This window comes from Telopea speciosissima, chromosome 7 (assembly GCF_018873765.1).
Source record: "Telopea speciosissima isolate NSW1024214 ecotype Mountain lineage chromosome 7, Tspe_v1, whole genome shotgun sequence".
Classification (NCBI taxonomy): Eukaryota; Viridiplantae; Streptophyta; class Magnoliopsida; order Proteales; family Proteaceae; genus Telopea; species Telopea speciosissima.
The window spans coordinates 21,729,495-21,755,411 of record NC_057922.1 but is presented as its reverse complement, the minus strand read 5'-3'; the positions used below and the strand labels follow the sequence as shown (position 1 = coordinate 21,755,411).

The following is a 25,917-nucleotide window of genomic DNA, read 5'->3' as shown; positions in this document are numbered from 1 at the left end:
CATGGGTGGGGCAGTGGTTTAGTAAAATAAGAACAATGGGGGGTGATTATGCAGGGAGAGGTGGTGGTGATCGCACGGGGAAGAGGATGGTGTGGAATGAGGCTGCATGGCAATGATAGTGGTAATGGTGGGTGACAGTAGTGGCGGTGGTGGTGGTGTTGGGTATCTTCATTTGTAAAGAAGAAGAAGACAACTTGGAGCAGAAGAGAACATTTTGGTCAACTAAAATACAATTTTAACGTTTTCAGTCACCAATTAACGGATTGGGTTCTTTTTGTTAATTGGTTTAGAAAGCAGGTTCCCTTTATATGATATAAAAAAACCAAACATCAATGGAACTTTTTCAAGCACTAAGGACCGAGCTTTTGTTCACCCACGGTGAAGAGAGAACATCTTAAACTACAACATCTAAACTTTTGATTAGTGTTTTTTCAACTTCATACAATTGGGTAAGGGAACTAATGATGACACTCATTGGTCTAAGAGTTCAAACATAGGATTACATCATAGGGGGGCAGTAAACTTTCTCCAATTAAAAAACATATATTTAAAGTCCAGACCAAACACCCCACCACCCCAAAAGGAGGGAGGTTAAGCTTGTAAAGTTTTTCTTTTGGATAGTTAAAGCCCCAAGTAGAGTTGAAATTTTGGATTCTTCACTTGTTTTCAAGTGTAGATGTCATCAACCATCGGATAGATGTATTGCCTCATGGCCAGACCATATCTCCAAGTCTGTAGTTATATAATCCTACTATCCCATCAATCTTTTCCCCGTTATTGTCCAGTGTGTGCGTGTGCAAGAAATAATTTAGCCATTGAATTAGTAATCCTCTGGCATGATTAGAACTAGGTTCTAAAGAAGCCAAGCATGCATCCATGATATACATAGATGAACTTACCCAGTCGATGTGAATTAAGGATCCATTCATCTCCAGACAAAAGAATTCATTCTAATGTTTGTTTCATAGAAAGTACAATTGTACGATAAAATGATAATCTGACATGGTTCATGGCATGTTCTGTGATGTTTTGGACTTCAAACTTCAATTAGTAAGTTTTGGAACCATATCAACAAATTTTTAGAACTTTATCTCTATTAATTTTGCTTGCCTGACAACTTGCATGAATCTCCTACCAGAACATCCAAACCCATAAAGTACAGAGGATAGGCGAGAAATATCACTATCTATGACAGATCAACCAACCATCCGGGGGCTTTTGTGGTTATGAACCACTTTAGGCACAGATTTGAACTACTTTCACTTCCATGGCAGTTTATAAATGAACCTTCCTGCTTCTCAATCAGAAGGATCAATAATCTTTAACCGAATGTTCCTGTAAGAACCACTTCCAGGAATCAAAGTTCTTCCCAGGATATCACTAGGAAAGTAAGGTTTTCTACCAAACAGGACAACACTACTCTAGCAACACAACTAATGCTATGGAGGTACAAACTGAAACAGGCAACCTAAAGGACAACACTCAAATTGTAACATTGGCTTTTCTCATGTTGTAATGTAAGATATCCCATTGTAACATTTGTGCGCCACATATTGTATCTCAATTTCATAGTCATAATATAGAAAACTTGCTGACATTATAATCTAAAAGGCAAAGTGACTACTACAATTACACATGCAAGTTGATTTAGGTGTGAACAAAGATTTATACATTGTTATGAGATACTACATTTACCACCAAACCCATATATATTATATAAGGAATGAATATCCCATCCATACTTTAGTACAGAGAAAACCAATTTAACACTAAGGTACAGTTCAAAAGTGTTACTGTGTCAACTGTCATTTATGAGCAATTTGTATCGTAAGTTGCTAGTCCTTGTAACTCTGGACCTTCCAGCCGTGGGTTGTTCTCAAAGCTACACCATGAAGAGAAACATAGTAAAACATGAAATTAATAGATTGAAAGTGAACAATAAGAATAAATGACCACTCCTCCAATCCGAGACTCGCAAAGTGCAGAAAACCCAAGGAAAAGGCATGAAGTTGAGTGGGAACCGTAAAATAAGCTACATAATAACAATTCCAGGGAAAATCCTACCAACACAATATTCACTATTGAAATTTCCATCAAGGATGAACAAAATCCATTCTTATGCAGACAAAGATATCAAATATCAATTTACACCGATTTGCTATTGGTAAAGGCTGCGTACATTATGATCCTCACCAGATCCCGCTGTGGCGGGAGCCTCATGCACTGGGTACGCCCTTTTTTGCTATTGATAAAGGGTATTAGTGTAAAAGCGTACACACATTAAAACATCGGCTCTCTCTCTAAAAAAGGCTTTCAAGTCTTTGTGAGCTAAGTCATTGACTTTCAAGTCTTTGTGAGTTTAGTCATTGGCTTTTCAAGTCTTTGTGAGCTATGAGTCATTCTGACTAATAGAATGATGTTGATGAAGACTCTCTTCAGTAATGAACAAGGGAACATGCAAGTAGGAGTTTTTTTTTTTTATGAATCTGATTCAGATGATGACTATGATCCTGATATAGTACATAAGTATAATGGGTGTGAATCCAGATTTTATTTCCGTTCAGTTGTCCACCACTTGGGGAATCACCTTCACAGCTCTCAACAGATATGAATACATGGAACTCTTCAGAAAACAGAAGCATGTCCCTGGAAAAGAAACCTGGCGCAGAAGAACATTTTGTTATAGAACTGGAAACCCCTTCAAGTCTTCTGAACAGTAGAATCTGGAGTTCGTTCTCAGCAATATGACCTCTTACCTGTTACATTTGACAATTTGGATGGCCTGAACTCTGTATGAGGATGACATTTTCCACAATAGTGGGAAAAAAAAGGATTTGCTAGTGGGCTTCATACACAGAATAGCTTCCCTAGAAGTCCTTCATCATCCTCTATTATGAACGATGTGTAAAAAAAGGGATTTGCTAGTGGGCTTCATACCAAGGTTCTAAAACTCGGGTTTCGACACGGTTTCGATCAGGCAAAAATCGAGTTCGTCTCGGTTTCGACCATATCTCGGTCGAAACCTGGGATTTTTTCCCATTGATGGGGAAACCAAGGTTTCGACCCCAAAACAAGTTTTTTTAGATCTGATTTTTTGCTGGTTGCCTATTTTTCATATTTTAAACACAATCTATGAATTACATTCACCAAAAAATCACTGAAAATGGTACTTGTGGTTATTGAATCAAGTTTACTAACGTACACGCTGATACAAACACTAAAGTAGTATTATAAATACTTAGTTCACATAATTATAAAGTACTTTTTTATTTTGGGTGAAGTAATTATAAAGTACTTGAACCTTGAATAATACATTTAATCCAAATAACACATTAAGATGTCCCTCTCGAATTCTATGCAGAGTTTCTTGGTGGGTCTAATCAACGAGCAACGTACCACTGAAGATTGCGAAGCCGTTCCTCCGAATGCACAACATACGTATCCCATGACATGTTATAGGACCAATTGGTAACACCCTTATCTTCCCTCTAAGTTAAATCTTTCCATTGTCATTCGAAAGGGAAAGAGATCTTGTACTAATCCCATAGCCAAGTTTGTTTCCTATGATGTTATTTCTCCTACAGGTATTGCTTTTTAATGCATACCCAAGTTGGAATAACCTTTATTGGGTTGCTTGTGGACCCACCCAAGCAAAGAAACACTCAAATCCAAGTTCTAGTGGCAGAATAGTAAATAATTCAATGTCTAAAGGAGGATGGTAAATTTGTAAATAAGTGAAAGTTCATCAGTGAATGGCAGAGTCGTAATTTGTTGGAACTTCACAACAAAAACAAAGGTGTATAACGTACCTAGTGAAAAGGGCAAACTTGGAAGGGGAAAAAACTTAATGGCAAGATGTAATTACTAGGAAAGGGAGGGGTAGTTAAATTGAAAGCAAAACAAGAATTGTAGAATAGGGAAGATACTTCGTCTTCAACCTTGGAAAAAGATGCGGTAGAACCAACAGGGGAGAAGATGATTCGAGCACCAATACTCCCTCATGCAAAATCGATTTAAACTCAAACTTCAGGGGAGGATTCCTTACCCGCTAACCTGTTAAACCCACCCAACAATCACATGAATCTGCCACCAGGAACCAGGTAATGAATTTTTTAAGCATGGCCTAACAGTAGTCTCTGATCCGGGTTTAGTTGCAGGTCCGAGATTTGAATGCACACTCAAAATAAAAGAGGGTTTTAGATCAGGATCTTGGATATTAAATCGCACGAGGAAGGGTGATCTAAACCCCAAATCTCAACGAATTTGAGGATTTTAAATCCTAAATCGCATACCGAAACCAATGTTTCGATCGAAACCTGGCCGAAACCAGCGAAACCTGATTGATTTTAACGATTTTTAAAACTCCAGCATGATTTTGTCTCGGAACCTGTCGAAACCGAGACAACTCGATGGTTTCGACAGGTTTCGATCGAGATTTCGATCCATGCTTCATACACAGAATGGCTTCCCTAGAAGTCCATCATCATCCTCTATTATAAATGAAGTCACAAGAACGAACAGAAAGGTTATTTTACATTCCATTTTCTGATGATTTAGACGCTGAAGAAAAACAACTTGACAGAAATCAAAAAGTAAAACTGAATGTTATAGATGACTCTTCCAAAAAAAAAAAAGGCTTCACTGACACCCAATCAGCCATCCCTAAGACATGGAAATGAAGAGGTTGGATGATTCAGTACAACAGCCATTTCACATACCAGTAATTGAAGAGCAGCCATTGCAGTCTTCAAAATTTTCATCTGCCAAGGAAATCAAAGCTGAGGAAAATCCCAGCACACTAGAATCACATGATATTATGAACTCTGAAAGTGGGAAGGATTGAACTTCAGGAATTAGGATAATGACAGCCGGTCTCCGCAACAAGGGATACCAATATCCTCATTATACTAGAGTCCCTTTAGGTGACAAACACTTCTATCACGAAACCAAATAACAGATGACACTCCCGACTTCCATTGACCGACCAAGTATTTCCCCGATGATACAAAGACTCTGCTTGACACACTGACTTGAGCGACCAAGTGTTTCCCCGATGATGTGAAGACTCTGCTTGATACTCCGACTTTCAATCCTTCATCCGATTCCCCCAACCCCCCCCCCCCCCAATGATATGAAGACTCGGCTTGATACTCCAATTTCCAATACTTAATCCATATTTTTCCCCCATAAAGAGAAGCTAAAGGCAAAAAAGCTTAGAGGGGGTGGGTTGAGGCAGTCCTCCCCTATTTTAAGATTGTACCCCCAACTTCAATTTTACGATTCTAACCCCTTTGACATGTGATGGAGATGTTGTTGTCAAGATGTCATCTGCTTTTAAGCATTGAAGTGAAAGCACCACTTTACCCTTCATTAGATTCCATTTATTTAACAGTGAGAAAGTGACTGGGTACAAAGAGAAAGAGGTTACAAAATTATTGACCCCTCGAGGGGTGTCAATAAGAAAATCCCTTAAATAAAAGTGACATTTAATAAAAAGAAAATATAAGACAAAAGGGATATAGGAGAAAAAAGAGGGGCAATTTAGGAATGATAAATTAAAGAAAGAAAGACACAAACCAAAGGAGGACTCTTGAGTAGTGAGTCTCGTGTCTATTCCCTGCACATCTGAGATCAATCGAGACCTAAAAGCTGCTGCTGAGATTCCATTGATTCAACAGAGGGGTACCCATTGTACTGCTGCCATAGTTGCTAACTGAAGAGAGCATCATCCTATCCCTGCAGCTCAGGCTTCTTAAGGTTTTCTCTGCTGAAACCTTAAGGCCATCTTTCCCCCTATCTGTATTCAGTTGCTTCCCCATCTTTGGAGGTTCAAAATCAGCAATCAAGCACTGCCGTCTGATAGTGATTTGGAGTTAACAGAGTGTTGTGATTGTCTTTCCCCATTACTTACTAATTCTGGATCTGAAATCAAGAACTGAAGTATCTCTATATCTGGCCATTAGAGCCTTAACTCGATTGGAGTTTGAGGCCCATCAGATAGCTGATTTATGCTGATCTGATGTTCATGTAATTTCTGAGTTTTGTGACCTATTTACTGCTTGCGATAGACTTATCTTGGTCTTATTTGTTTGCTGCCCATACCTGGGAATTAGACCTGGTTTATTTACTGTGTTCACAGTCCAAGGGCTTCTTTGTCTGATCTTTATATGTTGTTAAAAATTATGTCAGTCGGTTGTGAGTGTTGCTGTAATTTATTGACAACTAGTGATATTCCTATAAAGCTAGTTATTAGCTAGACTAGCTATATATTATTTGGTATCAGAGCCATGGCTGAGGAGACTTCCACTGCTCCAAACCAGGCTCCAGAAGCTACTAACTTTTCACTTGCTGAAGCAGTTCAACAGTTGACAGAAAGGTTATCCACCATGGATCAACATTTCGAATCATACACTTCACAATCGCGGAGGACAGCAACCAGCTACAGTCGATCGTGCTCCCTGACTTTTTCCTGGACAAGCAAAAAGGACTATACACACACCAGCCTCCAATGACGACTACACTACGGCACAATTTGATCGTGATGCAAATCCACAACAAGGTGATGACAAGCACAAAGTGAAGCTGGAACTAAAGGAGTACAATGGGAAACACGACCCACAAGTATTTTATGATTGGTTGTGTACCCTCGACGATTATATTTACCGGTTCAACTTAACGGAGGAGTGAAAAATGAAGCTGGTCGGTACCAAGTTAAAAGGGACAGCAAGAAGTGGTGGCACACTCATAAAGATAAGCTGCATTGTCGTTGACAAGAGCCTAAAACTTGGGAAGAAATGAAAGAAGCGCTGAAAGAGAAGTACTGACCCTCAACCTTTCGATGAAGACTACATGACCAGCTTAACACTCTTCATCAAAGGTCCATCAAAATTGGAAGAGTACATAAAAAATTCGACGATCTTATTTCACGTACTGTTGTAGATGACGAGACGGCCAGCTCTTATCTCGCTTCAAATTGGGATTACGAGCTGATATTCAAGACAAGATAGGTGTAAGTTACTAGAGCAGTAAACGGATCGGATTCGGCTCGGATAGTGCTATATCCGCATCCGATTATCTATCGGACGGATTCGGATATTGCTAAACGAATACGGACACGGATACGGATCGGATATTTTATCCGTTTACATGTAAATATAGCTTTTCGGATAGCTATAGCCTATCCGTATCCGCATCCGTTTAGCTTTCGGACTGATTCGGATAGTGCTAAACGGATACGGACACGGGTTTCGGCTATTCATTTACACCCCTAGGTGTAACCCATATCCTCAGTTTGAACGATTGTTTGAGAAGGCACTTGAAGCGGAGGATTTACTCAAATTGGCTCCTTGACGTTTTAATCCACAGTCTGAAGATGTCAAGAAGAACTTCACAGCATATAAACCAAGTGGTGCACCTACCCAAGCTCCACAAGCTACAACGAATAAAGGTAAGGCTCCTATGGTTAATAGAGATGTCATAAAATGTTATCATTGTAATGGGTTCGGTCACTGACTCACTATGCAATAATTTGTCCAAAACATGGTAAATCAAATTCAGTCATAACTGCCATTGAAGCAAATCGCGACAGACAAGTTTGTGAACCACAAGTAGATGATGATTGGGCTCTTAATGTTGCCCAGGGAGAGAATTAGGACGCTACTCTAGATGATAATAATGATGGTGAAATCTATGAGGTTAACGTCGTTAATCGAATTGCTAAAGGTGAACATTGGCAACGCCATTGCATCTTTTACACCTTGATGACTAGTGATAACAACTGTTGAAAACACAGCTAAATCCAATGGTCAGATCTGCTAATATGGACAACTTCTAGTGACACTAGGTTAGGTCAAATTCAATCAAACTAGGGATCAGATAAATGATCAGATCACAGATTTATAAAACTCAACAGAAACTTGATCTATGATGATGATTTTAGTTGAAACAGATCATTAAACATAGGAGATTAAATAAATCTTCAAAGTAACAAGATCCAAAACCCACTTGGAGTAGGGGTGCAGCATCCACACGGCAGATACAGAACTTGACAACAGATTAATGTGTAGAATACTGGCTATAAAAGATTGTTGAACTCAGAACTTGAACCAGACCTGTAGAAAGCCTTGATTCTAGCAGTCCTAGTGAGAGTAGGAAGTGTTTATCACAGGAACCAGACTTGTAATCGATTGCAGGAAATAGAAGAACAGAAAACGGATTCGACAACCTTCAAGAGACGGTCAAGAGAATAGAAAAAGTACCTTAATTGCAGAAAAAACAGAGTATAAGAAGAGAGAAGGATAACAATGGCTTCCCATCAACTAAATCAGAATCCCACTGTCCAAGGCTTCTCACCAACAGGATCAGAATCTCACAGTCCAAGGCTTCTCACCAAGACTGTATCGCACAGCACTCTTGAAGAAAACTTCAACTCTTATTCATCATAAATAGTCTATGAGTCAATGGCTCTTACAAGCTTTATATAGAAAAACTAAATCATATTCCTAATCTGACTATGAAAAGCCAATCCTATTGCTAATACCTAAGCATGGTTTAAAAAGGAAACCTACACACAAGGTGAGGGAATTCAAAGCCTATTGATGTAGATCGAAGCATGCAGAAGACCGAAAAAAGAGAGAAAGGGGGGGAGGGGGGAGTACTGTTCACGTGAACAGTACCTCAAGACACTGTTCATGTGAATAGTGATTTGGAGGCTGATATGGACTGCTGGCTTAGAGGAGTTGATTTTTTGTGTTATTTTTTTTTGGGGGGTAAAGAGGTGTTATTTTTATTATTAGTCACTTATTTAGTTTCCTATTTGAGTTGTAATCTTAATTGGGAATCCTAGTTCTGTTAGGAATCCTAGTTAAAGTCGTAGTTTTTATTTTTAGGTTTTATCAACTAGTTTCTTACTTAGATTAGGATTGGGTTGTTTTATTAAAAATACATGTATGTGGCTGAACAAAAAAGAGACAGATTGAAGAAAACGAGCTATTGACAAAGCTGTGAGATGCGGCAACGGTGAGATACCGTGGGTGAGAAGCCCTGGGTGAGAGGATGATGGGCTGAGATAGCTGATCCTATTCCCCCCTTCTATATCCTTTTCTTCTTCTTTCCTAACCTTTGATGTTCTTCCTCAAATGTAAACAGAAAATAGCACTAATAAAAGAGTTTCAGTTATTTAATTTTCTCCCGTTGGTTTCCCTGGTTCACGGTCAAATTTGCGTTACTTATTTTACAACTTAAAATAAAGACTAACTAAACTAATGGAGCTTAATCCCGTATGCCTACCTTCTACCCATATTTTAGGCCCATTGAAGTGGCCCATTACAATGAAACTCATGGGATCAAAGGCCCAACTTACATAACCCAGCCCAAAGTTAAATAAAAATAACCCCTTTAGGTGACTTATCTGCATCAGTCAAAGTCATGAAACCCATGATGACAATGAAATTATGCATCAAGAAATTAGCACTGCAGAAGGAAGCTAAACTTAATTAACATCTCCACCTACTGTACTTGCTTTTAGAGCTCAGTCACATATTGAGGACCCTAGAGCCAGATATTTAGAACCCAAGGATGCTGATACATTTACCACTGCAGTTTAAACCCCCCCCCCCAAGGACGGTTGAGGAGAGAGAGCTAAAGTCATAACCGGGAAACCTGAAAAAAAAAACAAAAAGAGAAATTGGGAGGGCACTAACAATTTAAATGCACCACTACCATATAGGTTATAGATGTCTCACGCTTATGTAGTCATATTCGTGTAATAGTAGATACGCATATATATCATCAAACAGCTTTCAATGAATTGGTGCGGTGTGTTTTTTAAGGTCTCAATGTTTGAACTGCAATCCTTCACCTTAGAACACAAGATTGCAGAATCTAACAAATTCATCAAACGAAAAATAATAATAATAAGAATCTAATGTAAAATAAAATATTATTACTGCAGAAAAGTCCCCTTTTTTCTACTGCAAGTTCCATCATTTCTGATCAATATACATTTCAACACCACAAAAAAAAATGGAAGGAAACATGAAAATAAGAATAATACATTGCAATATAATAAACTAGAAGGAACATGGAAGAGAAAATTAAACTTTTCGAATAATAAATTGTAACCTTTTTTTTTTTTGTAATTCAACTATCAATAATACAGACAAAGAGTTAAATAAGTTCTATAAAGTAGTTAACACAGTTTGCATCTATGGAAACACAGTAATATGACAATAGATATAATGAAACTGAAAACCTACTTGCTCAGGGGAATGTGCTCAAATGGCCCAGTGGTTGGAATTGTTCCACAAAGATTGTTGCTTGAGACATCTCTGAAAGGGTAAAAACAAGTTTTTCAGTAAGATTAATTTACCAAGTTTAAAAGAAACAATACGGTGAGGTTGGAACAAAGCAAGAACCCTTGCACTTACACAACTTTGAGGCTGGAAATGGCAGCTAGATCCCTTGGTATTTTCCCACTTAGATGATTGTCATTAAGCCGCCTGCACTTAAGAGCAACTCCGTGGGTCAGTGAATGGAGATAAAGAAGGAACAGTTTCAAATACCAACAACTTGCAGGAGAGAAAGTGAGAGAGACAGAGAGTTCCAAGGGGACCTTCCCCCTCCCCCCCCCCCCCCCCGAGGACCAATTTGTCAATGGACAGAACAGAGCCATGCCAGTAGGGTCATAGAAACAGGAAATAAAGCTTACAGTAACTCCTATAATTCATAATTAGCAAACTTTTAGGGCCCTGAGAAACTCAACTAGCCAAGCAACAAATAAAGCTTAGCTTGGGCAAGTTGGAGACACAGAAACCAATTCAACCAAAGGAGATGGTCAGGAAACACCATAGCTTAAGCTAGCCTACGCACACGTTAAATGACAAGAGCAAGTTACAATCGCTTATCCCAAAAAAAAAAAAGTTACATCAAACTCACAAGAATACTAGAGACTTCAACTTTCCCAGAGATAGAGGAATGACTCCTGAAATGTTGTTGTTATACAAGTCCAAACTAATCAGGCTCTTCAGATTACCAAGCTCAACTGGTATTGTCCCTTGAATGTTGTTTTTGTAGAGCTCTCTATCAAGAACAAAAAAAGAAAGAGTTCCAGAGTTAAAACATGCACATAGATACACTTTTTTTTTGGGTGGGGTTCATAACTGAAAATAAATAAGAAATTTATTTGAAGGGAAGATGCTCTCAGAAGCAACCCTAGATGTACTACACACAGCCACATAGTGTAGCTATACATAAGAAAGAAGAAAGCATCCGCAATGACTAAAGGAGAAAGAAGAAACAAAAGACCATCAATTGCCTCAGATGACTGTAACTATATGTGCTGTATATATTCTTTAAAAGACGCAACCAAAAATTCATCAATCCATTAGCTTTACAGACAGCTCCATGGCCTGCCATGAAAAATAAACTTTGGCTGCAGTTCTAAGTAAATATCTCTGCAAAATTCAAGTATCTTTCTGACTCCCACTTCTTAGCACCATTTGTATAATTGCTGATGACCCTGAAATCAGGGAACCAGTGCCCCAGAAAGCTATCACCTGATAACAAAGAAATCTGTAAGCAGCTTAGAAGAGAAAGATGGGAAGACACTTACAAATATTGCAGATGTTCAAGCTTCCCAATCTCTGACACCAGATGCCCAGATAGGTTGGAATTGCCAAGGTCCCTGCAACAATGTTCCATACAACATTAACCAAATTAAAACATCAGGAATACCTGTCTCTCACAAGCTATAGTAATTGAAGACAACAAGAAGTGCAAGTGGTCAAAGAGAACTAACATATGACTTCGTGCAAGGGCTCAACAAAACTAACAAATGACTTCTTTATAAAAAAGCACTAGAAGAAACAAGGCACAAATGTCCCACAAGGATAGCAGCTGCAAATAAAGAGGCAGAATACAAAAATCTTATGAAATCATATCAAACCATGAATTTCTTTCAATCAACACATCAGTCCATTATCTGAAACAAGTATGAGAACCCCCGACCCCGACACTATGAAACATGAAGAGTAGCAGAATCAATAGAAACAAAGATTCCTGTTTTGTAACAGAGTACCATTAGGCCTAGTGTCCTTCCAAAATATGTGTATCTTCATTGCAGTACCATAAATAAAGCTCCCAACAACCAAATGAAAAGACAGGTCAAAGTTCAAAAAAAAAAAAAAAAGATAAAGAATGGGAAAGCTGTAACCCAAAAGATAAATATGGTAATTGATGAAGTCGCCAAAGGACTTAATGGGCTTGATTCAATCTCGCACAGTCGGCTGCAAATACCCCCACACTCAACATCCGAAAAAAAATTAGAAGCTTAGAGAGCAGAAAGTAAAAAGCACCCAAAGGCATCTCTAAATAATTGATTTTTAATGCTGAAAACTAACCCCCAAACTAACCTAATTAAACACAGTTCATACTCAAAATCCAACCAACCAGCTTAAACTTTCAAACAGTTTTAGCTTTCATAAAGAATCTTCAAACAAAAGCTATGATTTCCCAAACCAAAATCAATTGAAGGACAAATGAAAAGAGAGAGAAAAGAGATTACACTCTAGTAACCCGATTGTCCTGATTGCAGGTGATGTGAAACCAGGTGCAAGGGTTGACAAGTGTCGGATCCCAGCTCTGGAGGACATTATCCGGATCAGACAAGCTCCTCCGCAACGTGTAGAGAGCGTCCCCTTCGGAATTCGCAGAAACCGAAGGAATTACTAAAAGGGCTAGCGTTAGGGTTAGGGTTAAGACAATATCCATGATAACCAACCAGACTACCTTCTTCTTCAGAGCTTCAGCTTCAGCTAAGGTTTCACTGTAATATTGGCTTTTAGGGTTTGGTCCTTAGACACCACAAAGGCACAAACATCAAACCCAGAAGAAATGAGACGAGCGAGAGACAGAATCTATGAACGGGGGAGAACGGTGCTTTAATTTGAAGATTGGGAAGTGGGTGTGGGAGATGGAGGGAAGGATCGGTTCTGGGAATAACAGAGTAAAACCCGGGGGTTGGGAATTTTCTTCTTTTTCTTTTAAATTGTTTGTTTTTTAATTATATTATTAATTAAAGGTTATTATCCTGTACATCATCAGTGTGAAGAAGCTTGTCCACAGTCCACACACAGTTTTAGCATTTGTAAAGTGGCACAAGTGTGAGTGTTTTTGGTGCTTTCTTACTTGGCAGAGCATAAAAAGTATGAGTTGTCATAGCAGAAATGGAAAGTCACCTTTGGTGTGAGTTGCCTTGCGATGGTCAGCACTAGTGGTGTGACTGGTGTCAATCGATGGGTTTGGCCGTTTGGGTTGGTTTTGGTTTGGGTTGAATCGGTTTATGTGTGGAAATGGTGAATCCGAAACTGAACCAGAAGGAAAGTTTGGTTTTGGGTTTGTATTGGTTTGTTGTTTGGTCGATTTTGGTTTCAGTTCGGTTTTAACATGCACATTTATACAAAACTATGGAAAAAATAAATATATTGTTTTTAATGGGTTCGGGCTGTTATCGGTTTCTTATCAAAGGTAGAGCGGTTTGGTTCGGTTTCAGGTCGGTTCTTAGACGGTTTCGAGTTTGGTGTCAAATTCGTTTGTTTTTCTAATGCGACTCCGTTCGGTTTAGGCTGGTTTCGAGTTCGGTGTCATATTCATTCATTTTTCAGTTCGATTGAACCCGATTTCGGGGGATAATAACCCCAATCTGAAACCAACCTGATAAGAAATTTGTTTGGGTCAGATCAACTTACCCAGTTACCCTGTTCAATCCCACTCTTGATAGTTGACACCCTTAGTCAACACCCTCACTCCACTAGTCTACTATACACGATGGAAGCCATGTATGTCAGTGTCACACCATGGCTCTTTGTTCTCCTCTTTTTATCCTTTTCAATTGGTGATTTTTTTGTCTTTTATTGGTAATGAAGAGCTACTTGATAACACTTCTGTTTTTGGGTCATGTTTCTATTCAATAAATGATTTTTTGTATTGCTGTTACTGAAACAAATTTTTGTGCACAAAAACGCATTTGCTGATACATAATAATTTTATTCATAGGTCAGAAAGCAACAGAATTGCATTTGTTATGTGCTGTCATTTATGTTTCTAGCTAGAATTCTTATAAAATGTCATTGAATTACCAAAAAATTGCTAGAGGTTGAGGTGGTGGTGGTGTGGAGGAGGAGATGGTGGCGATGGTGGTGAAGGTGGCAACAGTGGTGGAGGAGGTGATAGCGATGACGGCAGTGGAAGTGGTGGAGGTAGTGGCGGTGACGGTGGCGGTGATGGTGGGTGAAGTTGCATTGGAGATGGTGTTTTATTTGAACATGAAATTACTCTTTTGCTCATCAAATAAACCATGTGGTTATTAAAGAGCAACTCCTTTACTTTTTTTCCTTTTATTTATGGGACAGAAAAACTTCAACTCTGATTACGTTGGAACATTGTTTCAACGCTAATAAAGTCTCTTTACCAACCAAAAAAAAGAAAAACTTCAACTTGGAGTTTCTTCTTCTTTTTTTTTCTATTTCTCATTAACTTTTCTGTTCTGGTTCATTCCCAAAAACCCTAAAAAATAATAAAAAATAAACTAATGTTAACAAACGAATTGACAAAAAACACAAAGAAATAGAGAAACAGAAGTATTTATCATGCAAGCCCCAAATGTGCTATTTTCTTGCAGAAGTGTGCCCTTTGATAGCAAATACTTGCAAAATGCTCTACGTGCGGAAACACTCCTACAATGTAGAGGTGTTGACAAATATGGCCTTGGTAGATAGTTTTCAATTTTCTTGAAATGCTCCCCATTAAGCCATTTACGCGTGGATTGGTTGGAGGTCTCCATCAAAGAAAGAAAATTGGGAATGTTTCTTTTACAATTCTCCCAATAAAAGCAAACTTTCACTTCTCCCCCTACGATTTTCTAAAATGATCAGATTATCCATTAATGGTACACTAAACTTCTTTTTTTCTACTTTCACTTTTAAATACATCTCTCAAGTATATATTGAGATGATTAGATATTACATAATTGTTAAAGATAACTTTTTATTTAATATTTATATTTAATTTTAATGTGTACGAATACCTTGAGTCATATGGTACACATTCTCTAAAAAATTCTCACCAAGTTAGTGGATTAATTTTTGGTAATAAATTGATGGACTTATTAAACCATGAACTCATTACAATATGTACTTAGGTTAAATTAATACATTTATAGAAAATGTGCTATAGAATTGATTAATACCACACCTTATTGGATGGAAGTTGGCCTTTTTAATAAAACTTAGACGTCGAAGAGAAAAAAAAAATATAACATTAATAATTATGTAATATATTTTTAGGTCATCTTCATACGTACTTAGTGTATAGATTTAAAGTTGAAGCAGGAAAAAAATATGAAGATCTGCAATTGAGAAATATTGTGCACATTTTGAATAAGCAAGGAACGAAAGGGAGGTAAAAGTTTGTTTCATTGAGAAATAAAAACATAAGTGTTTTATATGGAAGTTCGGGTAAATATAACTTAAATTAAAAAACTATAAGGTAATTTTCACATCAAAAGTCTAACTCAAATAGTAGCTTAGAGGAGCAATTAATCAGAACAAGAAGTGAAACATCATTGACCAAGATGGTGTTGTCAAATCAATTAAAAATAATTTATAAATATAAAATCTTCAAGATTATTTTGATAAATGAAAAATGAGTATCATCTTTTATGGGACTTGGCTCTCCTTCGATCGTGACGGGAGCTGGAGGATTCAGTTCAACAAAAACAAGGGGGGTTTGATCATTTCATAGGAGGGCTCACCTGTGAAATGACCTAAATACCCTTGTTTTTGCTGGACTGGATCCTCCAATTCCCGCCACAACTGGAGGAGAGCCGATACTCTTTTATGCATGCTAGTTGGATTGTGTCTTAAAAAAAAAACGCAAGATAATTGCTGTGAGTATTTATATAAATAGGTCATTAGTGATCAAACTCCAAACTATTGTTTATTACATCTAAGATAACAGGTGTGGTTGTCCACAATGGCAATCAATGATATTGTATGATAGAAAAATTATCTCAATATTCACATTAATAGTTTCATTTAATTGAAATCAACAACAACAACTCAGTTTTATCCCAACTAAATGAGGTTGATTACATAGATCCTTACATACACACACAACTACAAATCAATCTAAAGTAAGTTAACTGGGCTCTGCTACACGAATTCGTGTCCTCCAATCAGCTCTATTCGACGTCATGCTAGAAATAACACTTAAACTATGCATGTCTTTCCTCACCACTTTTCTATGGACATTCTAGGTTTGCCTCTGGCTCTTTTAGTATATTCAAACTGAATCAAGTCACTCCTTCCGAGCTGGAGCATCCAGCGGTTTCCATTGAACATGGCCAAACCTTCAATCTGAATCAAGTCATTTAATCGAAACCATTTATCAAAATTGAACCGTTTAAACTGATACCGATAAACCTTTTAATAAATGGTTTAGTTTTTGTTATAAACGAAACAGTTTATTGGACGGTTTGATTCGATCTTGAACCGTTAAACTGATGGTTTCAAACCGTGTAAAAAAAACAATTAAACTGAATGAGAACCGAACCATTTAAGGACCAGTTACGTCAAACCAGTAGCAAACTGAGGCCGAAATCGTTTAAAATTAGAAAACCCAAACCCTTTGATTAATGGTCTTGGTTTCACAAACTAGAATTGTTTAATAAGCGATTTGGTTTTGGTTTTCTACCTACTATCCTCTTAACCGAACCTAACCTAACCTAACCTTACCGTTTAAACCAAAACCACATTGTTTAACACCCTTAATTTAATTGACCAAATTTGTGGATGTAAGTAACCACCACTTCCTTGAAATTCTAGACAAATCTATACAATATATGTCATGTGGACCAACTAATTGTTTATTGTGTGTTATTTATACTTATATGACCATATTACCCTTCTTGGCACTTTTTATATTTTTCTTATTATTATCAGCCCTAACGTACACGGATTAAAATCTTCTCCAATTCCCCCATGGTTTAGTGCGGTGCAGTTCGGGGTGGAGAGATCGAAATGTGGTAGGCGCGATATCCAACGGTCCAAGCTGCACTGCTTTAGTTTTTTTTTCTTTTCTTCTCAAGCTCGGCACCATTGGATATTGCGTCTGCCAAGTGTCTATATCTTCACCCGAACTACACCTCATTGCACTTTTTGGGGAATTGGAGAGGATATCGTTTCCAATATACACACTATTGTTTTCTTAGCATACTCCTATCTGAGTATCTGACTCAACAACTCCATTTTGTCAGAAAAACTGTTGGATTGGATTTAAACTAAGAGAAAACCCAATTACACAGGCTTTAACAAGTCCGGATCCTCTCTAGACAGCTTTAGCAGTTCGATGCGCACTGCACTCACTGGCGTGCTGGAGAGGATTTCTTTGTTCCATACTTGGGTTCCCAGCGCATTAACATTTCTTCTCTGATATTTATTTGTGCAAGTTGAAGGTTTGCATACGTGACCTAGGGGCTATACCTGCCCTATAGGGCCAAATCAATAGAAGGAAAGGATTTTAGTGGAACCTTAGTGGTAATGTTTGACTATATTTTTCCAACGCAAAATGGGCAAGTTGCAAAAGCATTTTGGCCCCTTCTTGTCAATAGAATTGACTAAACAAGTATGAATTGAAGTGGTCCAATTCAACAAAAAAAAAGTGTTGATTTATTTATGGAATTCAAATCCATAAAATGGTTAAAGGAGAGGAAAAAGAAAAATTCCTATCCATTTTAACTTGCACCAAACAATGACTACTACTTCAGTTCTATTCTAGGTATGATATACTGACCTCAGCTATTGAAATAAGAGATGGAGAAGAGTATCATACCAAGGCATTTCATACTATTAAGTCTTAATATAAAGCATAAATTCACTATGGAATCTTTATCCTCTTCAATTAGCTGTTCGTTCTAATTCCTCCAATTCCTCGCATAGGAGCGGAAATGATCACCCTACCCCCTATCCAAGGTGGGATAGGATGGTCATTTTTGCTCTTATGTAAGGAATTGGAAAAAATTAGAGCGGACAGCGAATTGGAAGTGATAACTATTCCTCGCTATGACTACTAGGAGCATTAGTCAGGCCATTATTAGGTGATTGCACAAAGATTGAAGCCTAAAAGAGAAACTCTTAATTAGAATTGAAGTCCTTGATTTTATGAGCACCATGTAGATCCATAATAAGAACCATATATTTAATTCTATTCTTCCCTAACTATCCATACAGTTAGCTTTTTTTTTTTTTTTTCTGACTCCAATACTGGTATATGGCCAGGAAAGAGGGAAAGTTCAGTATTTCACTCTGGCCGTTGATAAATAAAAGCTACAGCTTATATTTTAGCTCTTTTTTACATTTCTTTTCAGGCCTTAAAGAAATTCCTACTCCAACATTAAATTCCCTAAATCCAATCCCTAGTACCTTCAAATCACACTCAAAAACTCTACCAAAAAACAAAAAAAAAAAAATCACACTCAACAACCTCAATGTCACCTATCAAAGGCTTAACCTTTGGCAGATAATTTGATTCCTATTTTAATTTCATGAGATGAATTCTATTGGGAAAATTGTTTGGGTTAATTTTTACACCTTATTTCAGTGATATAGAAATCAAATGGAATTGAGATTCTGAAATAGCTGAGGAGTTATTCCAACTTTGAAATTGATTTTACTCTTGCTCTTTAACGAGCACATGGTTAATTTGATGGGTAAAAGAGTAATTTCATGTTAAAAATAAAACACCTTCTTTCTTCTTCTTCTCTTGATGTTTTCTCTACCACCATCTTTCCTCAACCTTTTATGAGTCTTCAATTGTTTTGAGTTACATGAGAGTGGAATGCCTTGACTGAGATTACTTCTATACTACTGTACAAGACATTAAAACTATGAATGTAATTGAGAATGGTAGATCAGCTTGATCATCGAATTAAAATCTAAATTTTTGTATTCTTCATGAATTTCACTTACTTCTACTACTCTAGAAGACATTAAAACTATGAATGTAATTGAGAATGGTAGATCAGCTTGATCATCGAATTAAAATCTAAATTTCTGAATTCTTCATGAATTTCACTTCTACTTGGTGATCATTTAGCTGGATCATTGACCCTCTTGGATTGGTTAACCATCGAGTGGGTCGATTTTCAGAGTTTTAAACTGTCACAGAGTTGAATAGATTGAGAACCCTCTGAACTGAACACATGTTCAAATCTAAAGGTCTACCTCAGCTCTCTGGCTCACCATTCATTTCATTTTTTTCATGAGCAATTCATCAGCTACAGTAGAGTTCCTTCTCAAACATATTCAAAAGAGAGACCTGCAATTTGCCACATGATGAACTACTGTATGTGAATTGAAATTACCAGAAGCAAACAACAGTGAGCAACTTGTGGATGCCTTTTTCGCGTTTTAAGTTACACATAGCAGATATAGCTTGGCTGGATGGCCAACAAAGTAATCCTTGCCCAAAGAGTAGATATAAACAGAACAAAGGGTAACAAATAGAAGGTTAAAGTGAGAGAGTATATAAATGACTAGAAGTGATGCATAAATCATGATAGAGAATCTAATAAGCCCCGTGTGTCAGATTGTAATACATAAAAACTTCTCTTCAAAGACCAAAAAGACTCAAAACTCCAATATCTCTTCCAGTGTCTGAGTGGATAAACCATAATGACTGCATTGCTTATCCAGTCAGAAATCTAATACAAAAAAGAATAGGTAGCATCAATGTGAAACAATCATGCCCACCTATTTGCTAGAGATTAACTTAGCATTTTAAGGGCTCTATACAACAAAATTTTTTTGAGTAGATTACTGTTCAGATCCTAGTTAGTTATTTGCATATCATACACGAATTATACATAAACAATGTTATCCATCCAATATTCAAATGTATTATGCTGCATCTGATTCAATAGTTCAGCAAAGATTTTGATATCATATGAAAATATAATAAACATGCTTTTAAAAGAGCTTAATTGATTACGGTTCTTTCTATGCCAGTTTTTTCATGGCTCTCTACAATAATTAAATCGATGTCGATCTGAAACAGAGAACAAAACTGCTAACAAGTTACTTGATTTCTCAGTTCAACTTTAGCAGAGTCATGATCTTGTGCCTGCCATGGTTAATATGTGAAGAAGAAGAAGAATCTGCAGTAACCAAAAGGGGGAGGATCTTAAAGCAATTGCATGGGAAACATTTCGAAAATTCTTTGAATTCAAAGGGGATGAAAATCCAAACCACCAAGTCCGCCTCAAAATAACCCTTATTCAAACTTTTGTATCTTAGATTGATTCATGTGAGTTGCAAAAGATGAAGATGAAAGAAATGGCTAGGATATAGAACTCTCTAATATATATATATCAAACTTCTGCAGATTTTCTAATGATTGCTTCCCAGATTTCTTGAAAAAGTGACATGACCAAGATGTTTTTTACAAATCTTCAACCACATACTGTTTGCTGTATATGATAGGTACCAAACAAACCAAAAGGGAGTTCATGCTACAAGATGGAATATTCATCAGTCATTAAAGGAAAAATAATAACCGTGAAACTGACTCAGAGTAGATAGAAAAGGGTAAATGTTGTCTCAACACCACCCCTCCGGGGTTAATGAGTCGTACCAAAAATTTTCCATATTGAACTTTCATCACATGCTAATTGGTGACTATGCCCAAACTTTTTTTAAAATTATTCTAACAAAACCATCATCAAACTGTAGCAGATCAAAGAGCATTTAACAATTTGGACCTTCTCTTGGAACTATTAACTAAGATGACTTTTCAAAATTCTTTCATAACCGCTTAAATTACCTATCATGCAAGCAGTAGTTGCAGTCAGATCAAAGCAATCCAGCACGTGGTAGTTACACATGCTTTTTGTTAGATCAATTCCACTATTTCCACTCATCCAAATTAACAATTTAGTTTTTATTTTTATTTTTTTATATCTCTTATTTTTAATGAGGAACACTATAGGTTGTGTAACTAAGATCATCTGATAAGATCAAATCTTGATCTGGGAAATCTCTGCAGGAACATTGAAATCTTGGGATCACCCAGCTGTCAAGTCAGCTGGTAGATTGGCCTCAAAGAGTCAAAGTCTTCAAATGAGTATGTTTGATCCATTCTTATCAATTTACGTCAACTCTCCCTCCAACTTCTCCCTTTTGTTTTGTCTCCTTAAAAAAGAATACAGATAGTAAGCTCAGCAAACACATTAGACATCTAGATAGTAAGTGAATGAACTCGGATAATCAACACAATCATAAAATACCATCAAAATTCACAAAGCAGTAAAAAAATTGAGCTCTGAGATCTACAAAATTGGTATTTAACCCTTTTATGACTGTAAACATTAAAAACTATACTATACCTCTTTCTTGTCAAACAATGCGCTTAGGTACATCTGAGGGAATTCCCCAAAAAAGAAATCTATCGTAGTTTCTACCAGGTTATGGTACCAATGATCCATTAACATTTCTGAAATAAAGTTACTGGGTTGACCATCTCAGTCAAAAATCTTCTCCCCAGTCGAGAACAGAAGAAATACAAGAGAACTGAAAATACAGAGGTATCCTGGGATTGAAAACACTGATCTCCAGCTTTCTGGACTCGAAACATCCATATTAGCAGTTTTTGCAGCTTCAAGAAGCTGACCAGTTAGATCAACTCCAACAATGCCCGCCAATGTCCCAGCAGTATTAGAAACTCCCATTACAATTCCTGCGTACCTTGGAGCAATATCCATGTGATTTACTGCAAACCCAGCCCTACCCAGGGCAAGGAAACCAAGTGCCACTGAAGAACAAAAGACAGCCCCACCAGAAGTTCTGAAAATTGGAAGTGCAATTAATGCAAGGGAAGCTACCATGAACCCAATAGTATTCAAAACCTTTCGGGTCCTGGTCACAGACAAGGTCCTTGTGGTGATTAAGTGGTCTGCAACCACCCCACCAATATTGGAGAATATGAACATGTTGAGGTAAGGCAGCATTTTGGAAGAACCCATCTCCTGAAGACTAAGCTGGAGGCCTTGCTCAAAGTATGTGGGCAACCAATTCATCAGCACGTATAACGCATAATGAAAAGTGAAGTTATTCACCACAATTGCCCAAACTGGCAAGCTAAAGAATATTCGTTTCCATGGGATTTTGGCAGCACGAACCACACTTCCACCATTTTCAGCCTTCAGTTTCCCCCCTTTGATTGGCAGTAAAGACTCCCCAAAGCCAGCAGTTGTAGCCTTAGGATGATCAGAAAAAGGTGGGTCACTAGAATATTTGAACCAAAGTAGGGACCAGAAGGCACCTAGAACAGCTTCGGCTAAAAATACTGACTGGGGTCCATTAAATTTCAACAAGCTTGGCAGCACAAGCATGCCAGCTGCTGCACCAAGGTACATGCCAGAAGTTGTGAGAGACACTGAGCGTGATCGTTCATTTGCTGGGACCCACTGTGCTAGGACTGTATGGATGGATGGGAATATAAAACCTTGTGCCACCCCAACAAGCAAGCGGGCCAGCACCATGAGATAGACCCGGTTGGGATCTAGGGGGACCAAAGCACAAATCAGAGACCATAAGACAAATGAGAGGAGGAGAACACGCCTTCCACCCATCCTCTGTGCTGCCCATCCTCCTGGCACTTGTGAACAGGCATATCCATAGTAGAATGTGGAAAGTATAGTGCCTTTGCTAGACTGGTTCACTCCAGCAGCATCAGCGGCAACTGTGTAAGCAATTGGGAAGCCCACACGTTCCACATAGCAAACACATGTGCTGATGAAGGTTAGAATGACGATCACATACCGCTTTGGAAATTTTATCTTCTTCATAATGTACTAAAAGTTCCCCACATAAAATATCACATGTATCAGCTCTGCTTGATTTATCATTCTCCACTCTGTTTACCTTATCTTCCAGGGGCATCAAGGGAATTGAAGATCAAACTAGTTATGCATTTGAACACTTCAAAGAAATTATTGAAACCTGAAAAGAGGATGGGGGGCAATCGTCAGGGAACAAATCTACAACTGTTATCAAGTTCAAATTTGTTTTTGAGCAACAAGCTAACAAGAAGTTTAATAAGCATGCATTAGATAGGACTTGAGACAAAAAGGTAAAGTAGCAAAAAGTGAAACAATAAGAGAGTAACTACTGGGGTCAACTTGACTCACCAGCAGATTCAGGTAATGTTAGGCAAGATACAAATGCAGGGACTTCAAAGAATCCACCCAACTGGGTCCCACCTAAGTATCGACTACAACAAGAATTAACACAATCAAAATGAATTTAGAACTCAAACCAAACATCATTCTTTTGGATCCATCAAACGATTGGTACCTGTCTACTAGTTAATAGTTGGAAGATAATATTTATGCTTTATCAATATGTATCTTTAGGTTCCCCCTACAAAGAAAAACCATGTAATCCTTTCATAGTCTGCTGGTGCACATAAAAGGAAAGGAACCAACCTATAACCAAAGGCTCATGTCAAAAGCCATGCTGCAATTTCTGAGGCTTACCATGCTCAAAAGTATTCAAATTCAACTTTAGAGGTTTCAAAAGAAAATACAGTACTCTCATTGTTGATAACTCATACGCTGAATACCTTTTAATATTTCTCTTAACATGGTTCACAACTACTTCACCATGTAATTAGCATGTTGACCACTCACAAGAAATGTACTATCCTTTCTTTGTTTATCAAGAACAAGAAAGCTAAAGAGAAGAGGTATTAGACACACAAATTCCTATAAGTTGAGAACAACGGAACATGCGTAGTCAAATAACCTTAAGAAGTTAATGGATCAGCCTATCTTAAAGCATATAAGGGGGATAGGCCCACCTTTTTGTTTTCAACCTCAAAGTCACATATACATTTGGTACTAAGTACCAAGAGCATTATTGTTCCCATCCATCAACTGAGTACCTAAATATTGATATCTTCTTCATTCCAACTAAGCGCTGCCAAAATCGTCTCATAAATACTTCCCCACTACAAGTCATCTCTCCCTCTAGCGAAACCCTGAGCCTCTGCTGAACCATATCACTCAAGCATGAACGATTGAGAAACTCCCCCTTAAGGTACCACCAATTGCGAAGACCAATAAATATGATCAGTTGGGAACCTTTGTTTCAGTCCCATTCTTTTCTATGTTTTAGGCTTTTAGCTTGTGGTGAGAATACATAATACCATTTCCAACTTTTTGTTTCCTCAATCAAAAGATTCCATTATACATAAGTAATGGGAAGTTACAGCGTTAAGTGTATGCAGCAGAAAGCCAGCTGTGGAAGAACCATTAATCAGGTTCCCAACTTGCAGTGAGAGAGTATAAAGAGGAAAGAAAAGTGGAACCTAAAATGAGAGAGGGAGGGGATGGGGGTGAACATTGAAACAGAGAAAAATCTTAAAGAGCTACTAGAGAAGAATGCCACTGATTACAGAGTATCTGGTAATCCTATTTTCATAATTTTATGATGGGGAGAGGGAGATAACAATCAAGAAGAAGTAAAAGTCAAATTGTCAAATCAGCCTGAGTCCATAAAATGGTTTAAGACATTAAAGGTATTTTTTGATTAAAAAAGGGATTGCTAACCTCCTCAATTTTTGTTATTATAAAGGCCCAAATACAAATCATATTAATCACAAAACATAATTGCTTGAAATGAGGTGTAGCAGATGACCAGATGGAAACCACATAGGACATACCATCTGTTTAACTTAGGGTAGATTAGTCTTCCAAAAATATGTTTAATTGATCACTCTAAGATCAGCAATCTGTTCAGAGATCCGATGAATTATCACATTGATGGGAAGAAAAATATATATAATGTGTCTAGTGATGTTAAATGTGTCTGAAAACAAGTAACATGGGGGGGGGGGGGGCGGCTACTTTTAGCACATTAAGTACCGAAACAGATGCTTCTATACTTAATGTATTTTAAGGCACAAACTATCCAGAAAATCCAAGCATCTCAAACATTATCAAACGCCAAGCTAAGCCCCCAGTATCAAGTAGTGACACTGGACAATGCCACTTTATAATTATCAAATCAGATGAAATTCATGGGAATTATGTTCGAAGTCCCATCCCTACCAAAATAAGTAAATAAAATAATCAAAGGTAGAAGCCCTATTATAGTTTAGTCCACTGCCAAGTTTCCTTCAACTCTTCAATCTTTCTGTCATTGTAGTATCTATGTGCAAACCCTAAAAACCCTTAAAGATATAAGCAGTATCAGCAGGAAAAGGAAAAAATACAAGAAGAACAATAATTAACCAAAACCCAGGAAAAAAATTAGTCACCGTTTCAAAATTAACAAAACCAAATCGGAGAATATTTTGAAGAATAATTAAGGAAAATAGGAATCCAGCAAGGAATGATATTGGGAACTGCAGATCTAATAGAAACAAATCTACGTAAAATTGCTAATCTATCAATCCCTAGAATTGCAGAGAGGAACCAACGAAAGCAACACTTGGAATGCGTAATCTGTCAAGTACCAAGTTAATAAATCAAAACAAAAGTGTGAAAAAAGGAAAGAAATCGACCTGGAGATGAATGCCTGCCACGAAACCAAATCCTTTCTCCTTCTAAACAGAAACCCCCTTGAAACAACAAAGCAGCTTCTGGCCAGAGAGGAGAGGAAATGAATCAACTTTGAAATTGAGTAAACACCTCACATCAGTTACTGTGTCCGTTGGGTTTTTTTTTTCCCTCATGCAAGCACATAAAGACTCCCCTATATTTAAAAAAAAAAGGAACATAGTATTAAACAACCGGGTCAGCTCACGTCAACTGTTCCAGTGTTTACATCAAAACATAAAAAATTTAAAGGAAATAAATATAAA

The 25,917-nt window shown here is 37.5% G+C and overlaps 2 protein-coding genes across 2 annotated transcripts; both read right to left on the bottom strand.

Annotated features, from left to right (window-relative positions):
• Positions 1 to 1,573: 1,573 nt before the first annotated feature.
• LOC122667475 (leucine-rich repeat protein 1-like) lies at positions 1,574 to 21,431 on the bottom strand. The gene is made up of 7 exons (XM_043863748.1): positions 21,411 to 21,431; positions 12,563 to 12,786; positions 11,612 to 11,683; positions 10,936 to 11,079; positions 10,428 to 10,499; positions 10,257 to 10,328; positions 1,574 to 1,882 (listed from the first exon to the last, which is right to left on the bottom strand). Exons 1-7 carry the CDS (start codon positions 21,417 to 21,419, stop codon positions 1,810 to 1,812), a joined length of 666 nt encoding a protein of 221 aa, XP_043719683.1. The 5' UTR covers positions 21,420 to 21,431; the 3' UTR covers positions 1,574 to 1,809.
• On the bottom strand, positions 21,410 to 25,734 carry LOC122667472 (probable anion transporter 6). The gene is made up of 2 exons (XM_043863746.1): positions 25,618 to 25,734; positions 21,410 to 23,051 (listed from the first exon to the last, which is right to left on the bottom strand). The coding sequence occupies exon 2, from the start codon at positions 22,895 to 22,897 to the stop codon at positions 21,572 to 21,574; it is 1,326 nt and encodes a 441-aa protein (XP_043719681.1). The 5' UTR covers positions 22,898 to 23,051; positions 25,618 to 25,734; the 3' UTR covers positions 21,410 to 21,571.
• Between the last annotated feature and the right edge of the window lie 183 nt (positions 25,735 to 25,917).